General features: G+C 43.3%; 1 protein-coding gene and 1 pseudogene across 4 annotated transcripts in view; one reads left to right on the top strand and one right to left on the bottom strand.

Annotated features, from left to right (window-relative positions):
* cfap57 (cilia and flagella associated protein 57) overlaps positions 1 to 24455 on the top strand; it is a 93311-nt gene that overhangs the window by 6314 nt on the left and 62542 nt on the right. For 3 of the 4 annotated variants that reach the window (XR_011887975.1, XM_072273524.1, XM_072273525.1), the window contains 4 exons: positions 8442 to 8683; positions 9688 to 9838; positions 21590 to 21742; positions 23308 to 23447. Coding sequence is in view for 3 of the 4 variants with exons in the window: in XM_072273524.1 (XP_072129625.1) it covers positions 8442 to 8683; positions 9688 to 9838; positions 21590 to 21742; positions 23308 to 23447 (686 nt within the window). In the remaining variant the exon portion in view is untranslated. The remainder of the gene's footprint in view (positions 1 to 8441; positions 8684 to 9687; positions 9839 to 21589; positions 21743 to 23307; positions 23448 to 24455) is intronic. The other variant, XM_072273526.1, reaches the window with a different exon arrangement.
* On the bottom strand, positions 18028 to 21017 carry LOC140206417 (uncharacterized; annotated as a pseudogene).

The following is a 24455-nucleotide window of genomic DNA, read 5'->3' on the forward strand; positions in this document are numbered from 1 at the left end:
TTCCTAAGTGACAAGTCCCACAAATTGATGGTTCCCAGCAGTCCTGCTTGTAATTCCACTGATCTATCACTGGAGGGCAGCACCAACAGAATAGGCCACCCTCAACCAAGCTCGGACGCCATGTTACAATGCAAGCCGGAGGACTGAGGCCTAGTCCTAGCTTAACCTGAGGTGACACTGCTGCCTTGCCACCTGTCTCACCACCAAACAAGGGAAGCAGGCTTGCAGCAATCAATGTCCAACATAGTCTTGCAATCGCAAAAGAAATGTCCAAGACAGTCACTCATTCACAGTTCTGCATGCCAGACATCCCACCCTGCAAAAACTCATTTCAGGGAGGTAGCACCATCAATCTGCGGGAGACTTCCAGAACTTCTGGGAGAGGTAGGATGTCTGCAATAGAGTAGCTCCTTAGCAGCTAGCCAGCTAGTTTAAATAACGTTAGCTATGCTAATGAACGAATGACACCTGATAAACTTACCTCAACATGTCTTTTACAGTCTTAACCCACCATGGACAATAGAAAAGTCACTGTAGCAAACAGTGCAGTGAGCAACACTGTCATTACTTTTGACCCCTGTTAGGCAGGGGTACACTTTATTCTCTCTCTCTCTCTCTCTCTCTCGCGCGTGCGCTCGCTCTCAAAAAAACTGATTTCTGAGATATTGTATATAATTTGCGGGCATCAGGGAGCCGCTATTAATATGCGGGAGACTCCCGGAACTTCCGGGAGAGGTGGGATGTCTGGCATGCTGCCTTCGCACCAACTCCAGTGCCTCTGACTAGCATGTAGCAGCACAGTCTCCATTCAGGTCAGCTCTTCCAAACCCAGTCTCCTGTGGCCCAATGGCTCGTGTCGACCTCCCCAGCCCAACAGCCTATCTCCACCTCGCCGGCCCAATGACCCAATTCTTCTCCAAACTGCTGGCTGGCTACTCTGAACAATAACCAGCTCGCTGATGTGGTGAACATGCTGTACAGGTAGTTATTGGAGTCAATAATAGTCTTACTATGTATAAAAACACAGTTAACATGGAAAAAAGCACCTTCAGTTGGCCCCCCAGAGGCGGCTGTGTGTATGTGCACTACTATCTAACTGGAAGGGGCCATATAGCCTGTGTCCTGAGAATATTTGCACAGGTCACTCTTCTAACTAAACCTTGGTGCCTCTTCAGATTCAGATTTATTTATAACATGTACATTTAAACATACAATGAAATGCTTTATTTGTATTAACAACCAACACACACGGGGTACACGTTCCAGCAACACCATAGCATGCTCACAATGCTCTGCAGAACAACACAGAACACAACAAAATGTGTTCCTGGGTGAACATAATTTGATAGATAGATACTTTATTGATCCCAAAGGGAATTACAGTGCCACAGTAGCATTACAAGTGCACAGACATACAAATATTCGAAGAGAAGACAGAAAAAACAAATGTTACTTTAAAATAAGATGTACAAAATTTACAAGTCAACGATTGCAAGATTTACAAGATTACCAAGTTCACACCGATAAGATGGTAGTGCAAGAATTACTGTAATATTATACAGTAACGGGTGTACATTCACACCATCCAGATAGGAAGTGATGGTAGTATTGCACAGGGTGTCTGCAATAGCAGGCTGTAGTAAACAGAACTAAACAGAGCTTAAACAGAACTGTGATAAACAGAGGTTAATAACAGTCTAACAGGAGAGGGGTCATCACATCCCCAGCTATAGGTTGACTAATTATAGAGCCTAATTGGCCAAGGGTAAGAATAACTTCATATAACACTCTTTAGAGCAGCACAGTTGTCTTACAGTGGTATTTCACTGCATTATCAGCATAGATAGATAGAGTTACAGAATACACGTGGACTAAGATGTTAACTGTCCTGTGCTATCACCAGTGGGATCATCAGTTGATCGGCAAGACTCCTTCGAGGTGGTGGGCCAGCAGTGCTAAAGCACCACCTCCCACTGATGAGCTTAAAAACTTGGCATCTGCCTCTATCAGAGTTGTTGGTCACTTCCATCCAACAGATAGTCTGCTCTTCAGGTGTCTATGCAACTACTGAAGGGTTTGCAAGATATGTATACACTGTCTGACTATCTGCCCCTCTGGGCATACTTGGTCCATACCCATGCTGATCCTTTCTCTACTGCCTCAGCTACAGCCCTGCTGATTGACTTGATCTCTCTTCTAGTGAAGCCAAGGTCACGCGGCCATTCTGGAGAGTGAACGCAATAAACCCACGGCAGCCTACTTCGAATGGATAGCATGAGACCTTCCACCCTCTGTCTCTGCACTCTGATCTTAATTCTGCATACTTGGTTAACTTGCGCTCATGGACTTCATCGATGTTGTCTTCCCAGGGGACTGTGAGTTCACCAATAACCACTTTTCTACTGGTGTTAGACCATACGATTATATCTGGACGCAACGCTGTGAAAGCTATTTGCTCTGGGAAATTGCCTTTCCCGTCCAGGTCAGCATTGACACACCAACCGTTGGCTGAAGAAAACATGCTTGATCGTGAGCCTGTGCTGTAGACCCTTGACTTGGAGCCTTCTTTCACAAGTGATATGCGATGTTCTGTGCAGCATGGGGCATGAGATAAGTTGTGCTGCAGTACTCTCTGCTCAACCGCTTCTGTTACAACTTTGAGAACGTTGTTATGTCTCCAAGTGTACATGCCGCTGGAAAGATTGACTCTGCATGCACTCAAGATATGTTGAAGTGTTCCCTTCTCGCCACAAGCAGCACACCTGTCTGTCTTATCTTCATACCAGGTGCTGAGGCTGGCAGGTGTTGGGAGCAGATCGTAGGCTGCTCTGCATAGAAAAGAAATGCGGAGTGGTTCCATCTGCCACAGAACATTCCAAGATAGGTGTCGTTGTTCAATACTTTCCCACCGGGTCCAAGCCCCTTGTTTGGCCAGGCCAGCTGTTTTAGTTAACTTCTTCTCCTCTTCTACCTCTCGTATTTCTTGTGTTACAAGCTCACGGCGCTCCTTACCTGTAGAAGATGACCACCACTTGTGGGTTGTCCATCCAAGTCCCTAGCGGCCTAGCTGGATAGCCCCAACCGTTTCCTTGTGCTTCAATCTGGACTCTGCCTCATCAACTGCTACAAGGGCTGACCACCTCCTTCCTGATCTCACATCCGGCTGGGAGTTCTTGATGACAGGGTCTTTTGAGTCTCGAAGCATCAAGAATGATCTTACCTTGGCTACCTTGACCTTCTCAACAAGGGATTGCACTGGGATGGTAAGCTTTGTCTGGCTACTGTGGATTGCAACATTGGTGAGGCTGCTTGGTACTCCAAGCCACTTCTTCACATACTTGTTGATCTTCCGTTCCATTGCCTCAACATGGTTGATCCCGAAGGAAATTGCAGTGTCACAGTAGCATTACAGGTGCACAGATATACAGATATTAGAAGAGAAGTAAGAAGAATAAAAAAAAAGTTACCTCAAACAGTCTAACAAGAAGGGGTCATCACTTCCTTGGTTACAGCTTGACTTGTTATACAGCCTAATGGCTGAGGGTAAGAATGACCTATATAGTGCTCTTTGGAGCAGCACAGTTGTCTTCGTCTATTACTAGAAGTGCTTCTCTGTTCAGCCAAGGTGGCATGCAGAGTATCCATTATCCAGAATTGCCAGGATTTTCCAGAGGGCTCTTTGTTATACCACAATCTCCAGTTTGTCCAATTTGACACTCATAACAGAGCCAGCCTTTCTAATCAGTTTATTGAGCCTGTTGACATCACCCATGTTCATGCAATTTCCCCAGCACACCACTGCATAGGAGATTGAACTGGCAACAGCAGACTGAAGGAAGAGGCCTGCATATTCCAAAGGACCTCTGTCTCCTCAAGAAGTAGAAGTGACTCTGGCCCTTCTTATACACAGCCTCTGTTTTTTGTACTCCACTCAAGTCTGTTGTTCAGCTGCATCCCCCCAGGTACTTATAGGTCCTCATCACATCTACATCCTCACCATCAATAGTAACAGGGAGCAGTGTAGGCTTGGCCTTCCTAAGTCCATCAACATCTCCTTTGTCTTACTGACGCTGAGCTGCAGATGATTCAGTTTTCACCATTCAACAAACTCCTCCACCAGGGCCCTGCATTCATCATCTTGTCCTCACTTTATACACCCAACTATTGTTGAGTCATCAGAGACTTTCTGAAGATGGCATGAGTCAGTGTTGTATCCAAAGTCTGAGGTATACAGAGTAATTGTCCTGGGTATGATTCTAAACTGCAACTGGTGATGAGGCTCTGACTGGGGACTTTCAGAGCTTTGGGGAAAGTGGAGTTACCCCTTAGTCATTCATTGCCGCTCTGACCCAGAATGGCAGCACCTGCAAGGGTTCCTGCTCAGGATACGAGTGAAGGCCAACGGCAGGTCTGGCAGGTTCAGTAACTGAACATGACGGAGGAGGCGGATGAGCTAGGACCTCAAATGTCAATGGCTATAGTACAGGCGGATGAACATTTGGGAGGAGAAACGGCGATTTCTTCAGTTCGCCCAACGGTAGGCAATAGCAAACCACCATTGCTAGATATTAAAATCTATTTGCTAAGAAAAACATGGTCAAACTCACAAAATATATCACACAACAATAGCGTCAAGAAGATCTTCAAGACAATTCTGACGATGCTTCACTCGATAGGGTTGATTCTGGCCAGCAGGGGATCCCTGACCGTCATCAAACTACTGCTCATAAAATTCAAATAACACAAAAAAAATTATTGCCACTTGGGATGTAAGAACCCTATATCAAGCAGGAAGATTGATAAATGAAATGGAAAGACTAAAGATTAACATCATGGGAATTAGCAAAGTTCGTTGGATAGGTTCTGGAACACGTTAGAATAGAAATAAAACACTAGTTTATTCTTGTGGAACATCCCATACTAATGGAGTAGGAATTCTGAAGGATGAAAACATGGGAAAAAGTGTTTTAGGACATTGGGCAATATCAGAAAGAATGCTCCTTGTTAGATTCAGAGGACAACCATTTGACTTAGCAATTATACAGGTATATGCACCAACAGATGGAACAAATGAAGATATAGATAAATTCTATGAAGAGCCTGAACAAGCAAAGAATAGATGCAGATCTCAAGATATTGTTATTGTCATGGGAGATCTAAATGCTGAAGTAGGACAAGATGCTGATGGAAATACCATAGGAAAATTTGGACTAGGGGAAAGAAATGAAAGAGGTGAGAAATGGGTAGAATGGTGCAAGATGAATAATCAGGTCATTATGAATACCTACTTTAAAAACCATCCAAGATGCTTGTGGACCTGGAAAAGTCCAGGTGGTAACACCAGAAATCAAATTGACTTTATTACTATAAACCAAAGATTTAGAAACTCAGTGACTTAATGCAAAACATATCCAGGTGCAGACTGTAATAGTGACCATAACCCAGTATATGTCATGTAAAAGTAAAACTTAAAAAACTAAAGAAGCAAAAACCTGAACAATCCCTTGACTACTTGCAATTAATTAAAGAAGAAAACTTAAGACAAAAATTTACAATTGAAGTAAGGAATAGATTTCAAAGTCTAGAAATAGAATCTGTTGAAGATGATAGCAGTCATGTAGAAATGAATATTAACTCTAAAGGATGCCTTGGTAGAATCAGCAAAGTTAGTGATTCCTAAAAAAAGAAAAAAGCACAAAGAATAAATGGATGGCAGATGAAATCAAAAATCTAATGGAAGAAAGGAGACGGAAGAAAGCAAATCCTATAGAATATATCTCCTTAGATTAAAAAGTTAAAAGCTTATGTCAAAAAGCCAAAGAAGAATGGTTAAACCAGGAAAGTGAGCAAATAGAAAGAATCCCTGTTACTGATCAAAGAAGGTTACATCAACAAATCAAGAATATCACCAGTAAAAAGCTCCTCTGTTCTTCAGGTGGATGTTTGAAATCAAAGGATGGTACCATTATCATGGAAAAAGATGAGATTATGAACAGATGGACTAAGTATATTCAGGAATTGTTTGAAGACGATTGAGGTGAAAAACCAGAAATTAAGAAAAACATTTAAGGTCCAAGTATTTTAAAATCTGAAGTTCATAATGCAACAAATAAGATGAGGAAAGGAAAGGCAGCAGGTCCTGATGAATTAGTAATAGAACCAATTATCACTCTTGAAGATTATGGAATTGGAAAACTTACTGATTTAATCAATGACATTTATGAGACTGGAATAATACCAGAAGAGATGAAAAAAATCAGTATTTATCACTCTTCCTAAGAAAGCTGGAGCAATAGAATGTGTTTTACATAGGACCATAAGTTTAATGAGTCATATCACCAAGATACTTCTAAGAATTTTGATGACAAGAGCTAAAAGCTGAAATACAAGCTGAAATAGGTAAAGAACAATGTGGTTTTGTGAACGACAGAGGTAGAAGAAATGCAATATTGATGTTAAGGATACTATCAGAAAGAGCTATTCAACTGCAAAGAGATTTGTTTGTTTGTTTTATCAACTACACAAAAGCATTTAATAAAGTGAAACACAATAAGTTATTTGAAAAATTACAGAAAACTCTAGAACTAGATTTGAAAGACCTCCGCCTAATCAGAAATCTGTACTGGAAACAAACTGCTGCTGTAAGAATAGATGGAGAAGTGAGTCAGTTTACGAAAATCAAGAAAGGCATTAGACAAGGATGTGTTTTCTCCCCTGATTTATTTAATGTGTACAGTGAAACAATATTACAAAAAGAAGAGACTTCTTGGGAATCAAAGTTGGCGGTGAAAACATCAATAATTTCAGATATGCAGATGACACAGTGTTAATTGCAAGTACAGAGGGAGAACTACAAAACTTAATTGATATAATTGTTGAAGAAAGTGCAAAAATGGGTCTATCTATCAATTGCAAAAAGACAGAATGTATGGTGATATTCAAAGACAAGGAGAATCCTATCTGCAGGCTGAGAATAAACGGGGAAGACATAAAACAAGTACAGAATTTTTGCTACTTAGGAAGCTGGGTGACATCAGATGGCAGGTGCGACATGGACATCAAAAGAAGAGTAGGGATGGCAAAAGACACCTTTACAAGAATGAAGAGTATATTGACCAATACTACACTAGGCATGACAACCCGCCTCAGAGTACTGAAATGTTACGTTTATCCAGTTATGTTATATGGCTCAGAATGTTGGACAATATCTAGTAACATGAGGAAACGAATTGTAGCAGCAGAGATGTGGTTTTTGAGGAGGATGCAAAGAATATCATGGATGAAACGAATATCTAATGAGGATGTCATGAACGTTCTAATAGAACAAGGAGTTAGAATTCATGGTAATTATGGGAAAGATTGAAGGGAAGAAAGCAATTGGAAGACAAGGACAAATGATGATGGAGACAGGAGCCAGAGAACTGGAAATGAGTACCAGTGAATTGATCCACTTGACCTGAAACAGGAGTGTGTGGGCCATGGCAGTCAAAGCTCAAACTGGGCACGGCACCTGACGATGATGATGATGACACAGAGTAAACAGGAAGAGAGCCACCACAGTCCCCTGTGGGGCCCCAGTGCTGCTAATAGCCATGTCTGACACGCAGCTCTGAAGCCACACAAACTGCGGTCTGCCAGGCAGGTAGTCCATTATCCAGGACACAATGAAAGTGTCCACCTGCATTAAATGGAGCTTTTCCCCCAGCATTGAGGGCTGTCTGGTATTGAAGGCACTGGAAAAATCAAAATAACATTCAGTGCTGCCCCTCTTAACCAAATGGGAGTATGCTCTGTTCAGCAGGTAGATGATAACGTCATTGATTCCAATGTACTCCTGGTAGGCAAACTACAGGGGATTAAGGGCTGATTTGATCAGGGGTCGGAGGTGAGCCAGGACCAGCCTCTCTAGGGCCTTTAAGATGTGTGAAGTCAGGAACACTGGACGGTAGACATTCAGGACTTTCAGTCAGCCCTTCTTGGGCACTGGGTCCACACATGATGTTTTCCACACTGTCGGGACCTTCTTCAGTCTGAGACCCAGTTTGAAAATGCGCTGGAGAACTCCACATAGTAGTATGTCAGCTGACTTGTGGTTACAGCTGTAGCCCAGTCCTTGGTTACTTTACATGACTGACTCAGATCTATTGAAGATCTGTTGGTGCAACACTTTAATTTGTGGATTATCTTAATACACTATTTTCTACTGATTCCAATTCTGACTCCTTTATTAGCACATATTCTTCATGTTTGATCTTCAAAGATTGTCTTTCTATTAGAATTGAAAAGGTACAAGTTGTGATCCTGTAATTGGATCTATTGCAGAGTTCTCCTTCTGTATCAACCTTAAGTGTCACAGAGCCTACTGAACTGTATCTTATAAGGAACTGTCTTTTCAGTACTATACCGTACACTAACTAGTACTTTTTCTTTTTGGAGTTTAGGTCAGCTTTAACCCTCAAGATAATGCACAGATCTGTGTGGTTGGGGACGGTGTTTTAAAGCTGTTGCGATTTGCTGATGGAAATCTCAAACAGACAAATTTCCAAAAGTTAGAGTTACAGAACTTCCTCACACATGCCTGGATGCCTGATGACCGCATCATTGTTGGCACTGATAAGGGAAAACTTTATCTTTTCGAGTTGGCAGAGCTACGCTGGGAATGCAAAATCACACTGGAGGACAGGTACAACTGGAAGGATAACCCTCTTACATGTTCTCTTTATTTTCTCAATAATGTTTTATATTATTGATTACTTAAATATTTAGAAACTCTTGGAAAATCCTGGGGAGGGTCCAGAAGAGGTTTACAAGAAAGAGCCTGTGAATGAAAGGGTTAAGGTATAAGGAGTGTTTGATTGTTCTGAGTCTGCACTCACTGGAGTTTAGAAGCATGAGGAGTGATCTCATTGAATCCCATCAAATTCTGAAATACCAAGATACAGTAGATGTTTGAAGGATGTTTCCATTAGTGGGAGAGTCTAGGACCAGAGGCCACAGCCTCAGAATACAAGGACGTACATCCCTTTAGAACTGAAATGAGGAGGGATTTTTTTTTAGCCACAAGGTGGCGAGTCTGTGGAATTCATTGCCGCACACAGTTGTGAAGGCCAAGCCATTTGGTATCTATAAATAGGAGGTTGATTGGATTTTGATTAATAAGGGTGTCAAAGGTTACAGGGAGAAAGCAGGAGATTTGGAGCTGAGAGGGAAAATAAATCAGCTATGATCAAATGGCTGATCAAATTCGATTGGTCGAAGGCTTAATTTAGTTCCTGTGTCTTATGACCTTCCTTTTTGAATTCTTGAGATGCTTAGTGAAAGGAATGCTACTTTTTTAGGAAACATTATTAGGAATGTTAGCATCTTAAATAAATTTACTAGGTTTGAAAAACAGAAATATATCGCTTCTAGCATACTTGAGCATTCATGTGATAAATGAGTTTGCAATTAAGCTAACTGAAGACTTGCTGAGCTCTTGAGATTAACATGTAGTACATTGTGGATTATTCTCTTGCATCAAGTGTTTTAAACAATTTTTGTCAAGCCACACATTTTTAGTAGTTCAGTTTTTCTATAATGTTTAGATTCTCTAAACATTGTAGAAAATGAGATTCTCTGGTTGAAGTATTGTTTTGGAACTCTTATTGTGGAATAAACAATGGCATCTGTGTTCTTTATGTCCTACAGCCAATCGACCTCCCTTCCACCCCCTATACCCAAGGTTACAGCAATGACAGTATATTCCAAAGGCTTCTTATGCTCTCCTGCACCTGCTGTGGTGTATGTGTTTGAAAAAGGAGAGGAGGGGGATACCTTCAAGAAAACCAGAGTCTTTAAAGTAAGTTTCACACTAAATGTGACAGTAACAGATAAGTAATGCATGCTACAAATGAGTAAGGCAGCGAATAACTCCAGTATTTTATATATTTTGAAGTAATTGGAGATGTTTATACTAGTAGGGTCTAAGTTTGAAAGTCACCATGTAACTTGGAAAAGGAAATATAAGATATGTTTTCATCATTCTTGCACCAGAATCCTGCAGAGGTGTTGGATGTTCAAGGCACATTCCTTTTCATATGCAGATATCATCAACTTACATTATGGCAATAGGGAGGATAATATGATTTTCATGGTGCAGGTAGGGCTTTCAGGTTTGTGCAGTGGATGCTACTCATGACAGTGATAGAGGCCAGGAGTGAAGTTCTCCGGAGCAGGGAAACAAGCTACCTACCACAACCATCCAACAAGAAGCCTGGCAGGAAAAGATCTGACAGAAGAGTCACCTCCAGGACTCAGAATCCACTCACAATGGAACAATGCCAGAAGAAATCTCAAGACTCATTAGATTTGTCAGGGTGATCTTCTCATCTACATTTGTATTTCAATACTACTCCTTACCCAAACATTTTACTGATAGTCACATGCTAAATAATTCCATCTACACATGCACAACTCTCCTTCCTGTACCATCTTCCATCTCACCTCACCATATATATTCTAACTATACCTCATCTTATATAATACATTATTAGATTATATTTATGTCACCAAATACAGCCTTGAGATTCGTTTTCTTGCAGGCACTTACAGGAAAATAATGAAATAGAGTTTATTGAGAAATTATACATGAACAAAGACTGACAAACAATCAATGTGAAAAAGAAGATAAATTGTGCAAATAAAGTTGACCTTCCGAAAAGATCACAATAAAAGCTGTGCAACACACGCAAAATGCTGGAGAAATAAAAGATTGGTAATAGTTTTAAGGAACATTTAAGTCCATATAGGAACAGAATTTGGCCATTTGGCCCATTGAGTCTGCTCCGCCATTTCACCATGGCTAACCCATGTTTCCTCACAGCCCCAATCTCCTGCTTTCCCTCTGTATCCCTCATGCACTGAACAATCAAAAATCTATCAACATCTGCCTTAAATATATGTAAAGACTTGGCTTCCACAGCTGCCTTTGTCAATGAATTCCACCGATTCACTCTCTGGCTAAAGAAATTCCTCCTAATCTCCATTCTAAAAGAATGCCCCTCTCTTTTGAGGCTGTGTTCTCTGGTCATAGACAATCCCAGCATAGGAAATATCCTCTCCACATCCACTCTATAAAGGCCTTTCACCATTCAATAGGTTTCAATTAGGTCACCCGTCATTCTTCTAAATTCCAGTGAATTCAGGCCCAAAGCCATCAAACACTCTTCATATGACAAGCCATTTAATCCTGGAATCATTTTTGTAAATCTCCTTTGAACCCTGTCCAATTTTAATACATCCTTTATAAGATAAGGGGTCCAAAATTGCATATAACACTCCAAGTGAGGCCTCACCAGTGCTTTCTAAAGTCTCAACATTACATCCTTCCTTTTATAGAAACATAGAAACCCTACAGCACAATCCAGGCCCTTTGGCCCACAAACTTGTGCCAAACATAAATTACTAGGCTTACCCATAGCCCTCTATTTTTCTAAGCTCCATGTACCTATCCAAAAGTCTCTTAAAAGACCCTATCGTATCCGCCTCCACCACCGTTGCCAGCAGCCCATTCCACGCACTCACCACTGTCTGCGTAAAAAAAACTTACCCCTGACATCTCCTCTGTACCTACTCCCCAGCACCTTAAACCTGTGTCCCACAACCTTAAACCTGTGTCCTCTTGTGGCAGCCATTTCAGCCCTGGGAAAAAGCCTCTGACTATCCACACGATCAATGCCTCTCATCATCTTATACACCTCTATCAGGTCACCTCTCATCCTCCGTCACTCCCAAGGAGAAAAGTCTGAGTTCACACAACCTGTTTTCATAAGGCATGCTCCCCAATCCAGGGAACATCCTTGTAAATCTCCTCTGCACCATTTCTACGGCTTCCACATCCTTCCTGTAGTGAGGTGACCAGACCTGAGCACAGTGCTCCAAGTGGGGTCTGACCAGGGTCCTATATAGCTGCAACATTACCTCTCGGCTCCTAAATTCAATTCAATGATTAATGAAGGCCAATACACTGTATGCCTTCTTAACCACAGAGTCAACCTGCGCAGCTGCTTTGAGCGTCCTATGGACTCAGGCCCCAAGATCCCTCTGATCCTCCACACTGCCAAGAGTCTTACCATTAATACTATATTCTGCCTTTTATATTCTTGTCCTGTTGAAAAGAATGCTAACATTGCATTTGCCTTCCTCACCACAGATTCAACCTCCAAATGAACCTTTAAGGAATCCTGCAGAAGGACTCCCAAATCCCTTTGCACCTCAGATTTTTGTATTTTCTGTCCATTTAGAAAATGGTCAACCTTTACATTTCTTCTATCAAAGTGTGTGACCGGACACCTCCCAATACTGTATTCCATCTGCCACTTCTTTGTCCATTCTCCTAATCTGTCTGTCCTTCTGTAGCCTCCCTATTTCCTCAAAACTATCTGCCCCTCCACCTATCTATTATTGTCTGCAAACTTTGCAACAAAGCCATCAATTCTAATACCCAAGTCATTGACATATAATATAAAATCAGTCCCAACACAGACTCCTGTGGAACACCACCAGTCACCTTCAGCCAACCAAAAATGGTTCCTTTTATTTCCATGCTTTGCCTACTGCCAATTGGCCACTGTTTTATCCATATTAGAATCTTTCCTGGAATACCATGGACTTGTAGCTTGTTAAGCAGCCTCACATGTGGCACCTTGTCAAAGGTCCTGAAAATCCTAGTACACAACATCGGCTGATTCTCCTTTGTCTATCCTGCTTGTTATTTCTTCGAAGAATTTCAACAGATTTGTCAGGCAAGATTTTCCCTTGAGGAAACAAAGCTGACTACGACTTATTTAACATGTACCTCCAAGTACCCCAAAGTCACATCCTTAACAATTGACTGCAATATCTTCCCAACCACTGAGGTCAAACTAACTGGCCTACAATTTCTTTTCTTCTTCCTCTTTTCCTTCTTGAAGAGTGGAGTGATATTTGCGATTTTCCAGTCAATTCCACCTCTTCTCACTCATGGAAATTGCTATCTTAAGACTTAAGGGCTGTGAGATCTGTATAGTCATTAAAATAAGGAATGTATCTGGTATACTCACTAACAAATATTCAGTATGCCCCCTTGCATTTTATCAGCTGCACATACCCTCATTGCCATTTGTCTTGCTGCACCGACATAAAACTCCTTCTATTCCAGCTCAAAACAACAATTACCCTGTACCTCCCATTTCTACCTCCTATCCAAGATTCACAGACCTGACTCTCCAGGTAGACCCATTGTTTCTGCCTGCTCCTGCCCCACTGAACTCATGTCTGCATACCTCAACTCTGCTTTATTCCCTTTGTTTCAGTCCCTTCCTATTTACATTCATGACATTTCACATGCTCTTGATCTTTTCAATCACTAAGTTCCTTGGATCCAATCATCTCATTTTCACTATGGATATCTAGTTCCTATTCACTTTATTTCCCATCAGGATGGCCTTAATGCTCTCCTCTTCTTTTTGGATTGTTATAGCTGGGGGAAGTAATGGGGGGCAAGCTCTCACTACTTATTAAGCGCTCCCAGAGGCATGTGCCTCAAGTAGCCTCTGACAGCCAATTCCAGCTCCTGGCCTTCACATGTGGCTTAGCTACTAAACTCAGTGGAACCATTTCTATTGATATGGGAAGGAACAAAGGCCCTGGTGCCTTAAAACCAGTCGCTTCGGGCAGATGGGGCTCATCAGCCGAGGTTGGCAGCTCAACTCGGAGAAGGAAAACTCTGATTTCTAACCTCTGCTGCCTTGCGGCTATACCCAGTCATGGGGAATGCTTCGGGAGTAAACCCCAAGAGAAAAATCCGGAGCTGGAGTCCCTAAGGCAGTCCTACGTTGAGTTCAATGCTGACTGGCAACTCCTGCATCACTTCTGGTACCAAACTGTATCGGTCTCTGCCATTCCTTTGGGTTTATCAGATACATGGAGAGGAGGAGTTTGCTACATGGGCAACTGCTTGCTCTCCATATTGTTCTGTCCAGGCTTGCACATCTAGACAGCTAGGATTCAATAGCCATGGTCAACTCTGACCGACGGAGGCCTTAGACTTAGACTCTTTCTGGACAATAGATGCAACCAGTTCCCCTCCACCACCACTTTCCTCCATCAAGTGCAACTAGACTTCACCCTCAACAATTTCTCCTTCGGTTCCTCCTACTTCCTTCAAACCCAAGATGTAGCCATGGGCATTCACATGGTTCCCAGCTATGCCTGCCTTTTCGTCATCTATGTTCCAAGCCTACACTAACATCGCTACACAACTCTTCCTACACTACATTGCTGCTTCCTGCACCAGCGCTGAGCTTGTCAATTTCATCAATTTTGCCTTCAACTTACGTGATCCATTTCTGACATATCTGTCCCCTTTCTTGATTTCTGTTGTCTCCATCTCCAGAGACAATTTATCTTCTGATATCTTTTATAAACCCAGTGACTCTTACAGGCATATGGACTATATTTCTCCCCACACTGTCACTTGTAAAAATGCCATTCCCTTTTCTCAGTTCCAATGTCTCCACCACATCTGCTCTCAGGATGAGGCTTTTCATTCCAGAACAACTAAAATGTCCTCCTTCAAAGAAAGGGGCTTCCTTTCCTCCACCATCAGTGCTGCCCTCATCCACATCTGTTCCATTTTGGACGCATTGATTGGCGTGAACATTGATTTTACTGCCCCCCCCCCCATCTTTCACACATCATCTTCTTAACTGCCAATCATGTCCCTCTGGTTTTCCTCCTCCTTCCCTTTCTTCCATGGACTTCTGTCCTCTCTTATCAGCTGCCCCCTTCTCCTGCCCTTTGCTGCTTTCACCAATCAACGCCCCAGCTATTTACTTCATCCCTCCCCCTCTCCTGGTTTCACCTGTCACCTGCACCTTGTACTTCTCCTCCCCTCCCCCACCTTCTTATTCTGATTTCTCCCCTTCCTTTCCAGTGCTGATAAAGGGTCTCGGTCCAAAACATCAACTTTTATTCTTTTCCATCAATGCTGCCTGGCTGCCAACTTCCTCCAGCATTTTGTGTGTGTTGCTTTGGATTTCCAGCATCCGCAGATTTTCTCATGTCAGCAATTATACTTGCTTTGTCCCTGCAGTTATCAGCAGATGTCTCCTACTCTCCTCCTTTCTGAGGAGGATGAGGAAACAGAGTAGGAGGATCTTCTTGGGATGCTGGGGTAAGAGGGAATTTGGAAGGGAAGCAAGTGGAAAGAAATCATTAGCTCAAGGACTGAAGAAAGAGATGTTGAGCACAGGTATCATTATGCCTGTCACCCAACAGTATAGTCTCAGGCAGCATCAATATGGGGTTGTGTGCAATTGCAGCAGGGGTCTCCACCATTGGGTGTGTGGCTTCATGCACCCATATTGCCCCAGTGCTCTTGGATGAGAGCCATAACTTGGATGTTTTCATGGCAACAATCATGTGAACCCTGAATGCAAATTGAGCCTTCCAGAGCAATTACAGCAGATGACAAAAAACATGTGGAATTCGTCTCTATGTTCTTCCAGGAGCCTTTTCTCTGGAATTGATTACCACTTCCTTACATAGGCTCAGCATCAACCCTATCCATTTGGTAAAATGCACAGCTGTATAGAGGTACAAAGGAAGACTACTTGAGGAATGTAGATATCTGTCATATGTGCACAGTTTTGTACTATAAGGGAATGCAAAGTTCCATCTGCAAGCAACTTGATGTTCTTGTAATGCAAAGAGCTGCAATGGATGAGCTCTTTTTATTGAAGTTCTGTGAACAGATTTTAGCTGTAAGTGGACACAGAAAGGATACTAATGAGCATCTCATTGCCTCCAGTGCAACAGGATTCCACAAGTTGACAATTTTCTCTTCATCATCACACTGCTGGGTTCAGGCAGCTATTACCCTGCAACTATCAAGCTCCCGAACAGGTGTGAATAACTTTATTCACCACTACTCTGAACTCATTTATAAGTTACAGATTCACTTTCAAGGATTATTTACAACTCTTGTTCTCAGTGTCATTATTTTTATCTGCTCAGTTTGCATTTTTTCTCATAGATTGTCAGTCTTATGTATAATTTTTCATAAATTATATTGTATTTATTTTTCTTTTCTGTAAGTGACTGCAAGACAATAAATCTCAAGGTACATATGGTACATGCATACTTTGATAATAAATTGACTTTGAACTTTGTCAATAACAAGTAGTCACTGCAGATTTCTCTCAAACTGGAGCAGATCAAAGTTGCAACACACATCAAAGTTGCTGGTGAATGCAACCGGCCAGGCAGCATCTCTAGGAAGAGGTACAGTCGACGTTTCGGGCTGAGACCCTTTGTCAGACCCTTCATCAATAATATCATCTGCAACATTAATCACATTGAAAAATCCTACTCAAAAATGCTTGACCAGTTTCCCAACCAATGGACATTCAAAAGGAAATGTATGTAAACATGTCCAAACAGGACCAAAATCATGCCTTATCTGGCCAATCCAATTTCTAGGCTGGTATTACTGAAAGATGCCAGAAGTTGAGTAGCAATCTTGTATCACTAGTCATAGAGCAAGCATCCTTAATTATGCATATCTTGGCATCTGAGGTCTAAGGACTGAAGTATGCAGTGAAATATTGCTAAAATTTAACCAGTTAAATGTAGAATGTTTTCCAATACACAGTTTGTAAATTTCTGGCTAGTTGTTCAGGAAGGTAAAATGCTGAAGATCCTGAAAGCTTACGGAGTGTCAGACCATCTACTGAGAGCAATAGAGTCCAGCTATACCAAAACCATGGTGAAAGTTGTATCACCAGACAGAGAAATAGCAGTGTTCGAGCTCCTAGCTGGTGTGCTGCAAGGAGACACTCTGGCACCCTACATCTTTATAACTGTCCTGATTACACTCTCTACGTCAAGCCACTAAAGATCATGACAAGCTTGGTTTTACCATAAAGCCAGGGCAAACCAAAAGGGTCAGACCAGTTACACTCACAGATCTCGATTTTGCAGATGACATAGTCCTACTCTCTGACTAGTTGGAGGAAGCACAGCAGCTACTGACAAAAGTGGAAATAGAATGCAATAAAGTTGGACTTTGCCTAAACGCTAAAAAGACAGAATACATGGCGTTTAACTGCGACGAAGGTACTCTCAAGACCGTAGAGAATGATACCATTAAGGAAGTCTTCGACTACAAGTACCGCGGGTCAAAAATGATGAGTTCAGAGAAGGACATAAAGATACAGAAGGTACTGGCGTGGAGGGCTATGAATGACATGAAGGAAATCTGGAAATCGAACCTGACCAGAGGGCTGAAAAAGAGGATTTTCTTAGCAGTCATAGAGTCTATTCTCAAGTACGGATGCGAGACGTGGACACTCACCAAGACTATGTGAAAGTCTCTAGATGGTTGCTATACATGAATGCTCCGGATGGCTCTTGATGTGAGTTGGCAACAGCACATGACGAACATTGAGCTCTATAACAACTTACCGATGCTCTCCATTAAGATCGAGGTGAGAAGACTGCAACTCGCGGGGCACTGTCTACGCCACCCTGAGCTACCTGCAAGCCTAGTCATCATATGGGAGCCCAACCATGAGAGGATGAACCCCGGGTGCCCTCCCAAGACTATGGTCAACACGCTCCTAGAAGACAGTGGCGCGGCTAATGTAGATGAACTGAACATACTGATGAGGGAGAGGGAGAAGTGGAGAGTCCATCATCGTGCCCAACGCCTGCCCCCTAGACCTGAGTCAACGTAGTAGTAGTAGTGTTCAGGAAGAATCAGTTTTTGATTATAGCATTGGAGTGCAAATTTTTTTTTGTAATTAACCATGGAAAAACTCACCTCGGGGTGTTCACCATTACAAATCCCATTAATGCTGTGTACATACATCTATTGATGCTTCTGGACACATCTTCAGTGATGTTCCTGGAATCATCGGGTGCTTCAGGTCTTTCAACATCATACAACCTCCTCTAGGTGACCGAGCCAGGGCTGATCAGACCCCCAGCTTGTGTCCAGATGGCTAGCTACTTATGACTCCATGGCTCCCCTCTTTTGAGCCACAGCCATCTTGAGGCCCTCTCTGCCACATTGGTGGTACTGCGGATGGCTCTCCTCTTCCTCTCTCCCTCGATGCCCAAAATGCTGAAGGCTCTAACTAAAGAACGGGCTACGAATCCCCTATAACCAACCTCCACTGGGACACACCTCGCTCTCCATCCAGCCTGCTGACAGTTGCTGACCAGTCCTGCGTACTTGGAGAGCTTCCTTTCAAAGGCCTCTTCCAAGCTATCTTCCCATGGGACTGTCAGCTCCAGCAGCACCACTTACTTAGCAGACTCAGACACTAGGACAATGTCTGGTCGCAGGATGGTGGCTGCAATATGGCTGGGGAACTTCAGCTGCCCTTCGAGGTCCACCAACAGCTGCCAGTCCCTTGCAGAGGTCAGAATGCCTGCAGATGTTCTTTTGGCAGGTATTGGCTGCTCCCCAGCTCTGACAAAGGTAATGGTCTGGTTGGAGGGTCAGGACCGCTTCGCCCACTCAACTCCTGCGCTGACGGCTTCAGCGATGATCTTCAGGACCTGATCATGCCTCCACCTGTACCATCCCTCACCAAGTGCCCTTGCACAGCCGCTGAGGATGTGCTCCAGGGTTTCTCGCTTGGAGCACAGTGGGCACGCAGATGACTCTGCCTTGCCCCATGTGTGCAGCAGGTTTGATGGGCTTGGAAGCACATCGTACACTGCCTGGATGAGAAATTGGATGCGGTGTGGTTCGGCTTTCCAAAGATCAGCCCAGGTCACTTTCCTCTCAGCTGCGTTCTCCCATCTTGTCCAAGCTCCCTGTTGCTTCATTCCCACCGCCTTGCAGGCTCTCATCTCCTCCACTACTGCTCTCACCTCCTCCTGAACTAGACGACGCCTTTCCTTCCCTCTGGTGTCCATTTGGGGAGTTGGAAAGGATCCTAGCCCAGCTCGGCCTCGTGTGACCACTCCCACCAGCCTCCTGTGACGCAGCCTCGCCTCTACCTTCTGAACAGCTTCCTCTGCCCTCCACTCCAAGCCAGTACATACTTGGATCCCTGCTCTAGCCACCTTCGGGTCACTTGAGTCCCTATACTGTAGCACTTCTCTGGCTCTTGTTACCTTGAACTCTTCCTCCAAGGATTTGAAGGGCAGTTGCAGTTTGTTGTGGTGTCCATACAGTGCGATGCTGCTCAGGTTCTTTGGCAGCTCCAGCCATCTCCTGAGGTGGTTGCTAACCCTCCTCTCTAAGGTTTCGACTGTTGAGATCAGAACTGCGTAGACGAGGAGAGGCCACAGGATTCTGGGAAGAATGCCATGTTGATACACCCAGGCTTTAAACTTCCCAGGTAGGCCAGACTTGTCCACGGATTTCAGCCAGCCATCCAACTCGGTGCAGTTGCCTGAATGGATGTTGTGTCCCTTAAAGAGCTGTCAAAAACTTTGCCTAAGCTCTTGACTGGCTTTTCTGTGATGGTTGGGATGGCTGTGCCTGCGATGCTGAACCGGAACTTGTTCTCCACCTTCCCTTTCCTCAGCACCATCGATCTTGATTTGGCAGGTTTGAAACACATCCGGGCCCACTCCACCAGCTTTTCGAACCCTTGCAGAATCCTCCGGCAGCCTGGGACTGATTCTGTGGTGACTGTGAGGTCATCCATGAATGCCCTGATAGGTGGTTGCGGTTGAGCGGAATTCATTCTGGGCCCTCTGCACTCTGGTTCAGCAGACTTAGTGAGCATGTTCATGGCTAGGGAGAACAGTGTCACTGAGATAGTGCACCCTGTGATGATGCCGATCTCCACCTTGTGCCAGGTTGATGTAATTGCTCCTGAAGAGACCCTCATCCTGACGTTGCTGTAATAATCAGCAATAAGGTCTCTGATTCTTCTGGGGACATGATATTTGGTCATTGTGGGCTGCACCGGCTTGTGCAGAATGGCGCCATATGCATTTGCCAGGTCGAACCACAACACTGACAGGTTGCCCTTGTTCTCTCTGGCCTCCGTGATGAGCTGTGTCATCACACCGATGTGCTCCGGACATCCCAGCATCCCTGAAATGCCACCCTTCTGGACTGATGTATCAATATAGGTGTTCTTTGCTAGGCAGGTGCACAGCCGGTTAGAAACTGCACTGAGGAAGATCTTCGCCTCGACACACAGCAGGGAGATGATGCGAAACTGATCTATCTGGGTGGCATTTTCCTCCTTCGGGATCCACACCCCTTCAGCCACTCTCCACTGTTCTGGGATCTTCCCCCTTCTCCAGAAGATTCTCAGGACCTTCCACAGACGCAGCAGGAGTTTGGGGCAATTCTTGTACACTTTGTACGAGGTGTTGCTTGGTCCTGGAGCCGAGTTTGCCCTTGCTTTGCGGACGACTTCTCTGACTTCCTTTAGTTGCAGCTCTGACATGTCGAACTGCACATCCGGTTCAGGTGGGTCTATTAGGATGTCGCACTCTCCCAACTCCTGCTCTCTTTCAGGATCATTATATATCTTCTTCAGATGTTGGTCTATGTCTTCCTGTGAACAGGCCAGTTTCCCACTGCGTTTCTCCCCCAGCAACTCCTTGGTGAACTTGAAGGGGTTGGCGATAAAGGCAGCACGTTTTCGGGCCCTTTCACGACACTGCCTCCGATGCCACTCTGCCCGGCGGAGGACCCCGATCTTCTTTCGTAGTATGCACATCAGCTGGGCCAAGCCAATCCGCTCCTCTTCTCCTGCCTCCTTGTATTGGGACTTCAGCGCTTTCATCTCCTGCCTGATGTTGTCGATCCTCAATGCTCTTTGGTTCTTCGAGTAAGATGTTTTGGAGCCTTCCTTCTCCTCTTCTCCAAACCGTTCAGCTGCGATACTGACAATAATTGTTGTCATGGCTTGCAGCTTCCTATCAACACCTCCCTTCGCCGTCGCCTCCAGAATTTGGTTAACATCTTCATCAAACTGCTTCCACAGTGAAGTCATGTTAGCTGCAGGCCATTTGATCCGCCTCCTGTTAGACTTCATGTTCGAGGGATTAGTTTGCAACACTTGGAGGTTCCAGGCACTATGGGGTGACTCTGGGCCTGGCCCCTCCTTCGTCTCACCAGGTTGGACACCTGTGCGTGGTGCTGCTCCTGCTCCCGCCAAACGCTTCATTCTCGCTTGGTGGATCTTCAAGCCGCGATCGTTCTTGCAGATTTTGCCACATGCACACTGCTTCCTCATCATCGTTTGTTTATTGCCTGGGTCTGATGTTGTTGTGTCCATCTGACTGGGGTGCTCATCTGACGCCCCCCCCACCCCCTTGGGCACCCCTGGGGGTATCTTTTCCTTAGATTAATATAGGGATCAAATGGACAATCCTCATCTCCTTGCATGAATCAGATTGGCAAAGCAATTCAGTCTTAAATTTCCCCAGAATATTAAAGATAATGAATTCCTTTTCTGTTTAGCAATGTCGTATGAGATACTTCTCATATTAATATTTAATCATATGAGGTATCGGACCCCCCATTCCCTGCCTCACGGTTCAACAATGATGTCAACTTGTGGACTAAAATCTTTGCTTCTTTCAGATTCCACAAGATCCATTCAGCACAGATCCAACCCAAGCAGAACAACAAGAAATTTTAACTCTGTGTCTTAGCCCTTCAGAAGAGACTCTAATTGCCGGCACCAATAAGAATCAGCTGTATAGTCTCACATTATCTTATGGAGAAATGAGCAAGGTAAGCTGCTCAAGAATAACAAGCAATCAGAAATATACAGAACAGAATTAAATCTAAATATAATATATACAATATATACATATACATACCAAAAGTGGTAATTTAATGACCACACAACATAAAACATAGAAAAGAGAACATTATAGCACCATACAAACCCATTGGCCCACAATGTTGTGCGATCCTTTAATGTACTCCAAGATCAATCTAACCTTACCCTCCCACATAGCCCTTTACTTTTTTTCATCCATTTGCCTACCTAGGAGTTTTTAAAATGGTGCTAATGTATCTGCCTCTGCCACCACTTCAGATAGTGCATTCCATGCACCTACCACTCTGCATAAAAAAAAACTACCTCAACATCCTCCCTAAACTTTCTCCAAACACATTAAAGTTTTATGCCCCCTTGTATTAGCCATTTCCACCTTGGGAAAAGTCTTTGGCTATCCACTTTATCTATGCCTGTTATCTCTCTGAAGTCACCACTCATCTTCCTTCTCTCTAAAGAGAAAAGCCCTAGCTCTCTCAATCTACCCTCATAAGACATGCTCTCTAATCCAGGCATCATCCTGGTAAATCTCCTCTGCACCTTCTCTAAAACTTCCACATCCTTCCTATAATGAGACAACCAGAAATGAACAGAATACTCCACGTGCGATCTAACCAGTGTTTTATACAGCTACAACATTATCTTGCAGCTCTTGAACTCACTCCTCCCTGCAACACCCAGCTAATGAAGGCCAACATACTATTCACCTTCTTAACTGTCTTATCAACTTCTACTGCAACTTTGAGGGATTTATGGATATGAACCCCAAGGTCCCCCGTTCCTTCACACTGCTAAGAATCCTGCCATTATCCCTGTATTCTCCATTCAAGTTGAAATTTCCAAAGTGAATCACTTCACAATTTCCCGGATTTAAGTTATAAACATTTGCCCAACAGTGGTATTTCACTGCATTATCAACATAGACAGAGAGATATTTTATTGATCCCAAAGGAAATTAGTGTCACGGTAGCATTACAGTTAGCACAGATATACAAATATTAGAAGAGAAGTAAGAAAGAATAAAAAATAAGTTACCTCAAATAGTCTAACAGGAGGGGGTCACCACTTCCCTGGCTATCAGTTAACTCATTATAGAGCCTAATGGCTAAGGCTAAGAATAACCTCATATAGCACTCGTTGGAGCAGTGCAGTTGTCTTAGTCTATTACTAAAAGTGTTCCTCTGTTTAGTCAAGGTGGCATGTAGAGGGTGAGAAACATTGTCCAGAATTGCCAGGATTTTCTGGAGGGTGCTTTGTTCTACCACAGCCTTTAGTGTGTCTAGCTTGAATCCAATAACAGAGCCAGCCTTTCTAATCAGTTTATTGATTTTGTTGGCATCACCGGTGTTGATGCCATTCCCCCAGCACACCACTGCATAGGAGATTGTACTGGCAACAACAGAGTGGTAGAACATGTGAAGGAGAGCCCTGCATACATCCCGTCTGTTTGGAAGCTGATGTTTCTGTATTCTACTTAACAGCATATTTAAAAGCATATTTTATGACATTTTAACAGGGAGAAATACCACAATTTGAAATACTCTCACAATCCTTCCACTCCAACGTAATCACGGGTCTGGATGTCTGCATTCGAAAACCTCTCCTTGTCACCAGCTCTATAGATCGATCTGTTCGCTTGTGGAACTATGAAAATAAGTATGAAGTTTAAAATATGAATATATAGAGAATAATATACAGCTTTACTTATTTCAGTGACCATCCTATTGTCGCAAATATCTAAAAAAATGTAGACCACTCAGTATGTAAATTAAGAGTAATAATTTTCTTTTGAGCATTTTACAGGCCACTCTACCCTATGCTTTCTATTTCTTTTAACCGTTCTAAGGATTTTGCACACTAAACATAGCAGAAATATAAAACATACATGGATTATTTGCCCTCTTTGAGTTTATGTGCAATTAAAGTGAAGTAAGGTCATTCAGACAAGAGCTTCGAAGGTAAATGTAGGTGTGGGATGGGTTGGTAAAGAAGCTCAGAGAGAAGATATCTACAAGCAGATGGACAATAGTACAAAAAGTAGAGAGAATTACAAGGGAATTGATCAGAAGATTGATTTGTATATGAACAATGATTATTTTGGGGGGTTTGGACAAGGAAGTGATATTACAGGGAGTACCTGTTAAGGAAATGATAAAGGATGGGGGAGAAGCTGACAGCGATGCAGGTGGATGTTTCCCTGGTATCATGGACTCTTGACTACCTGACTGGCAGACCACAGTATGTGTGCTTGCAGCACTGTGCATCCGATAGAGTGATCAGCAGCACTGGGCTCCACGGGGGACTGTCTTGTCTCCCGTTCTCTTCACCATTTACACCTAAGACTTCAACTACTGCACAGAGTCTTGTCATCTTCAGAAGTTTTTGGATGACTGACATAGTTGGATACATCAGCAAGGGAGATGATGTTTATTCTCATATTAATCCTTTTTGTGATAGATGTCCGGGGCAGATAGCCTCTTTAATTCATATGTTTTGGTCTTGTCCTACTCTGGAAACTTTTTGGAGAGACATTTTTAATATTATCTCCAAGGTATTGAATATAGATATCTCTCCTCACCCTATTACTGCTATTTTTGGACTACCTAAAATTAACAGTAATCTTTCTCCTTCAGCCCGTAGAATGATTGCATTTCTTACTTTAAT

This window comes from Mobula birostris, chromosome 12 (assembly GCF_030028105.1).
Source record: "Mobula birostris isolate sMobBir1 chromosome 12, sMobBir1.hap1, whole genome shotgun sequence".
Lineage (NCBI taxonomy): Eukaryota > Metazoa > Chordata > Chondrichthyes > Myliobatiformes > Myliobatidae > Mobula > Mobula birostris.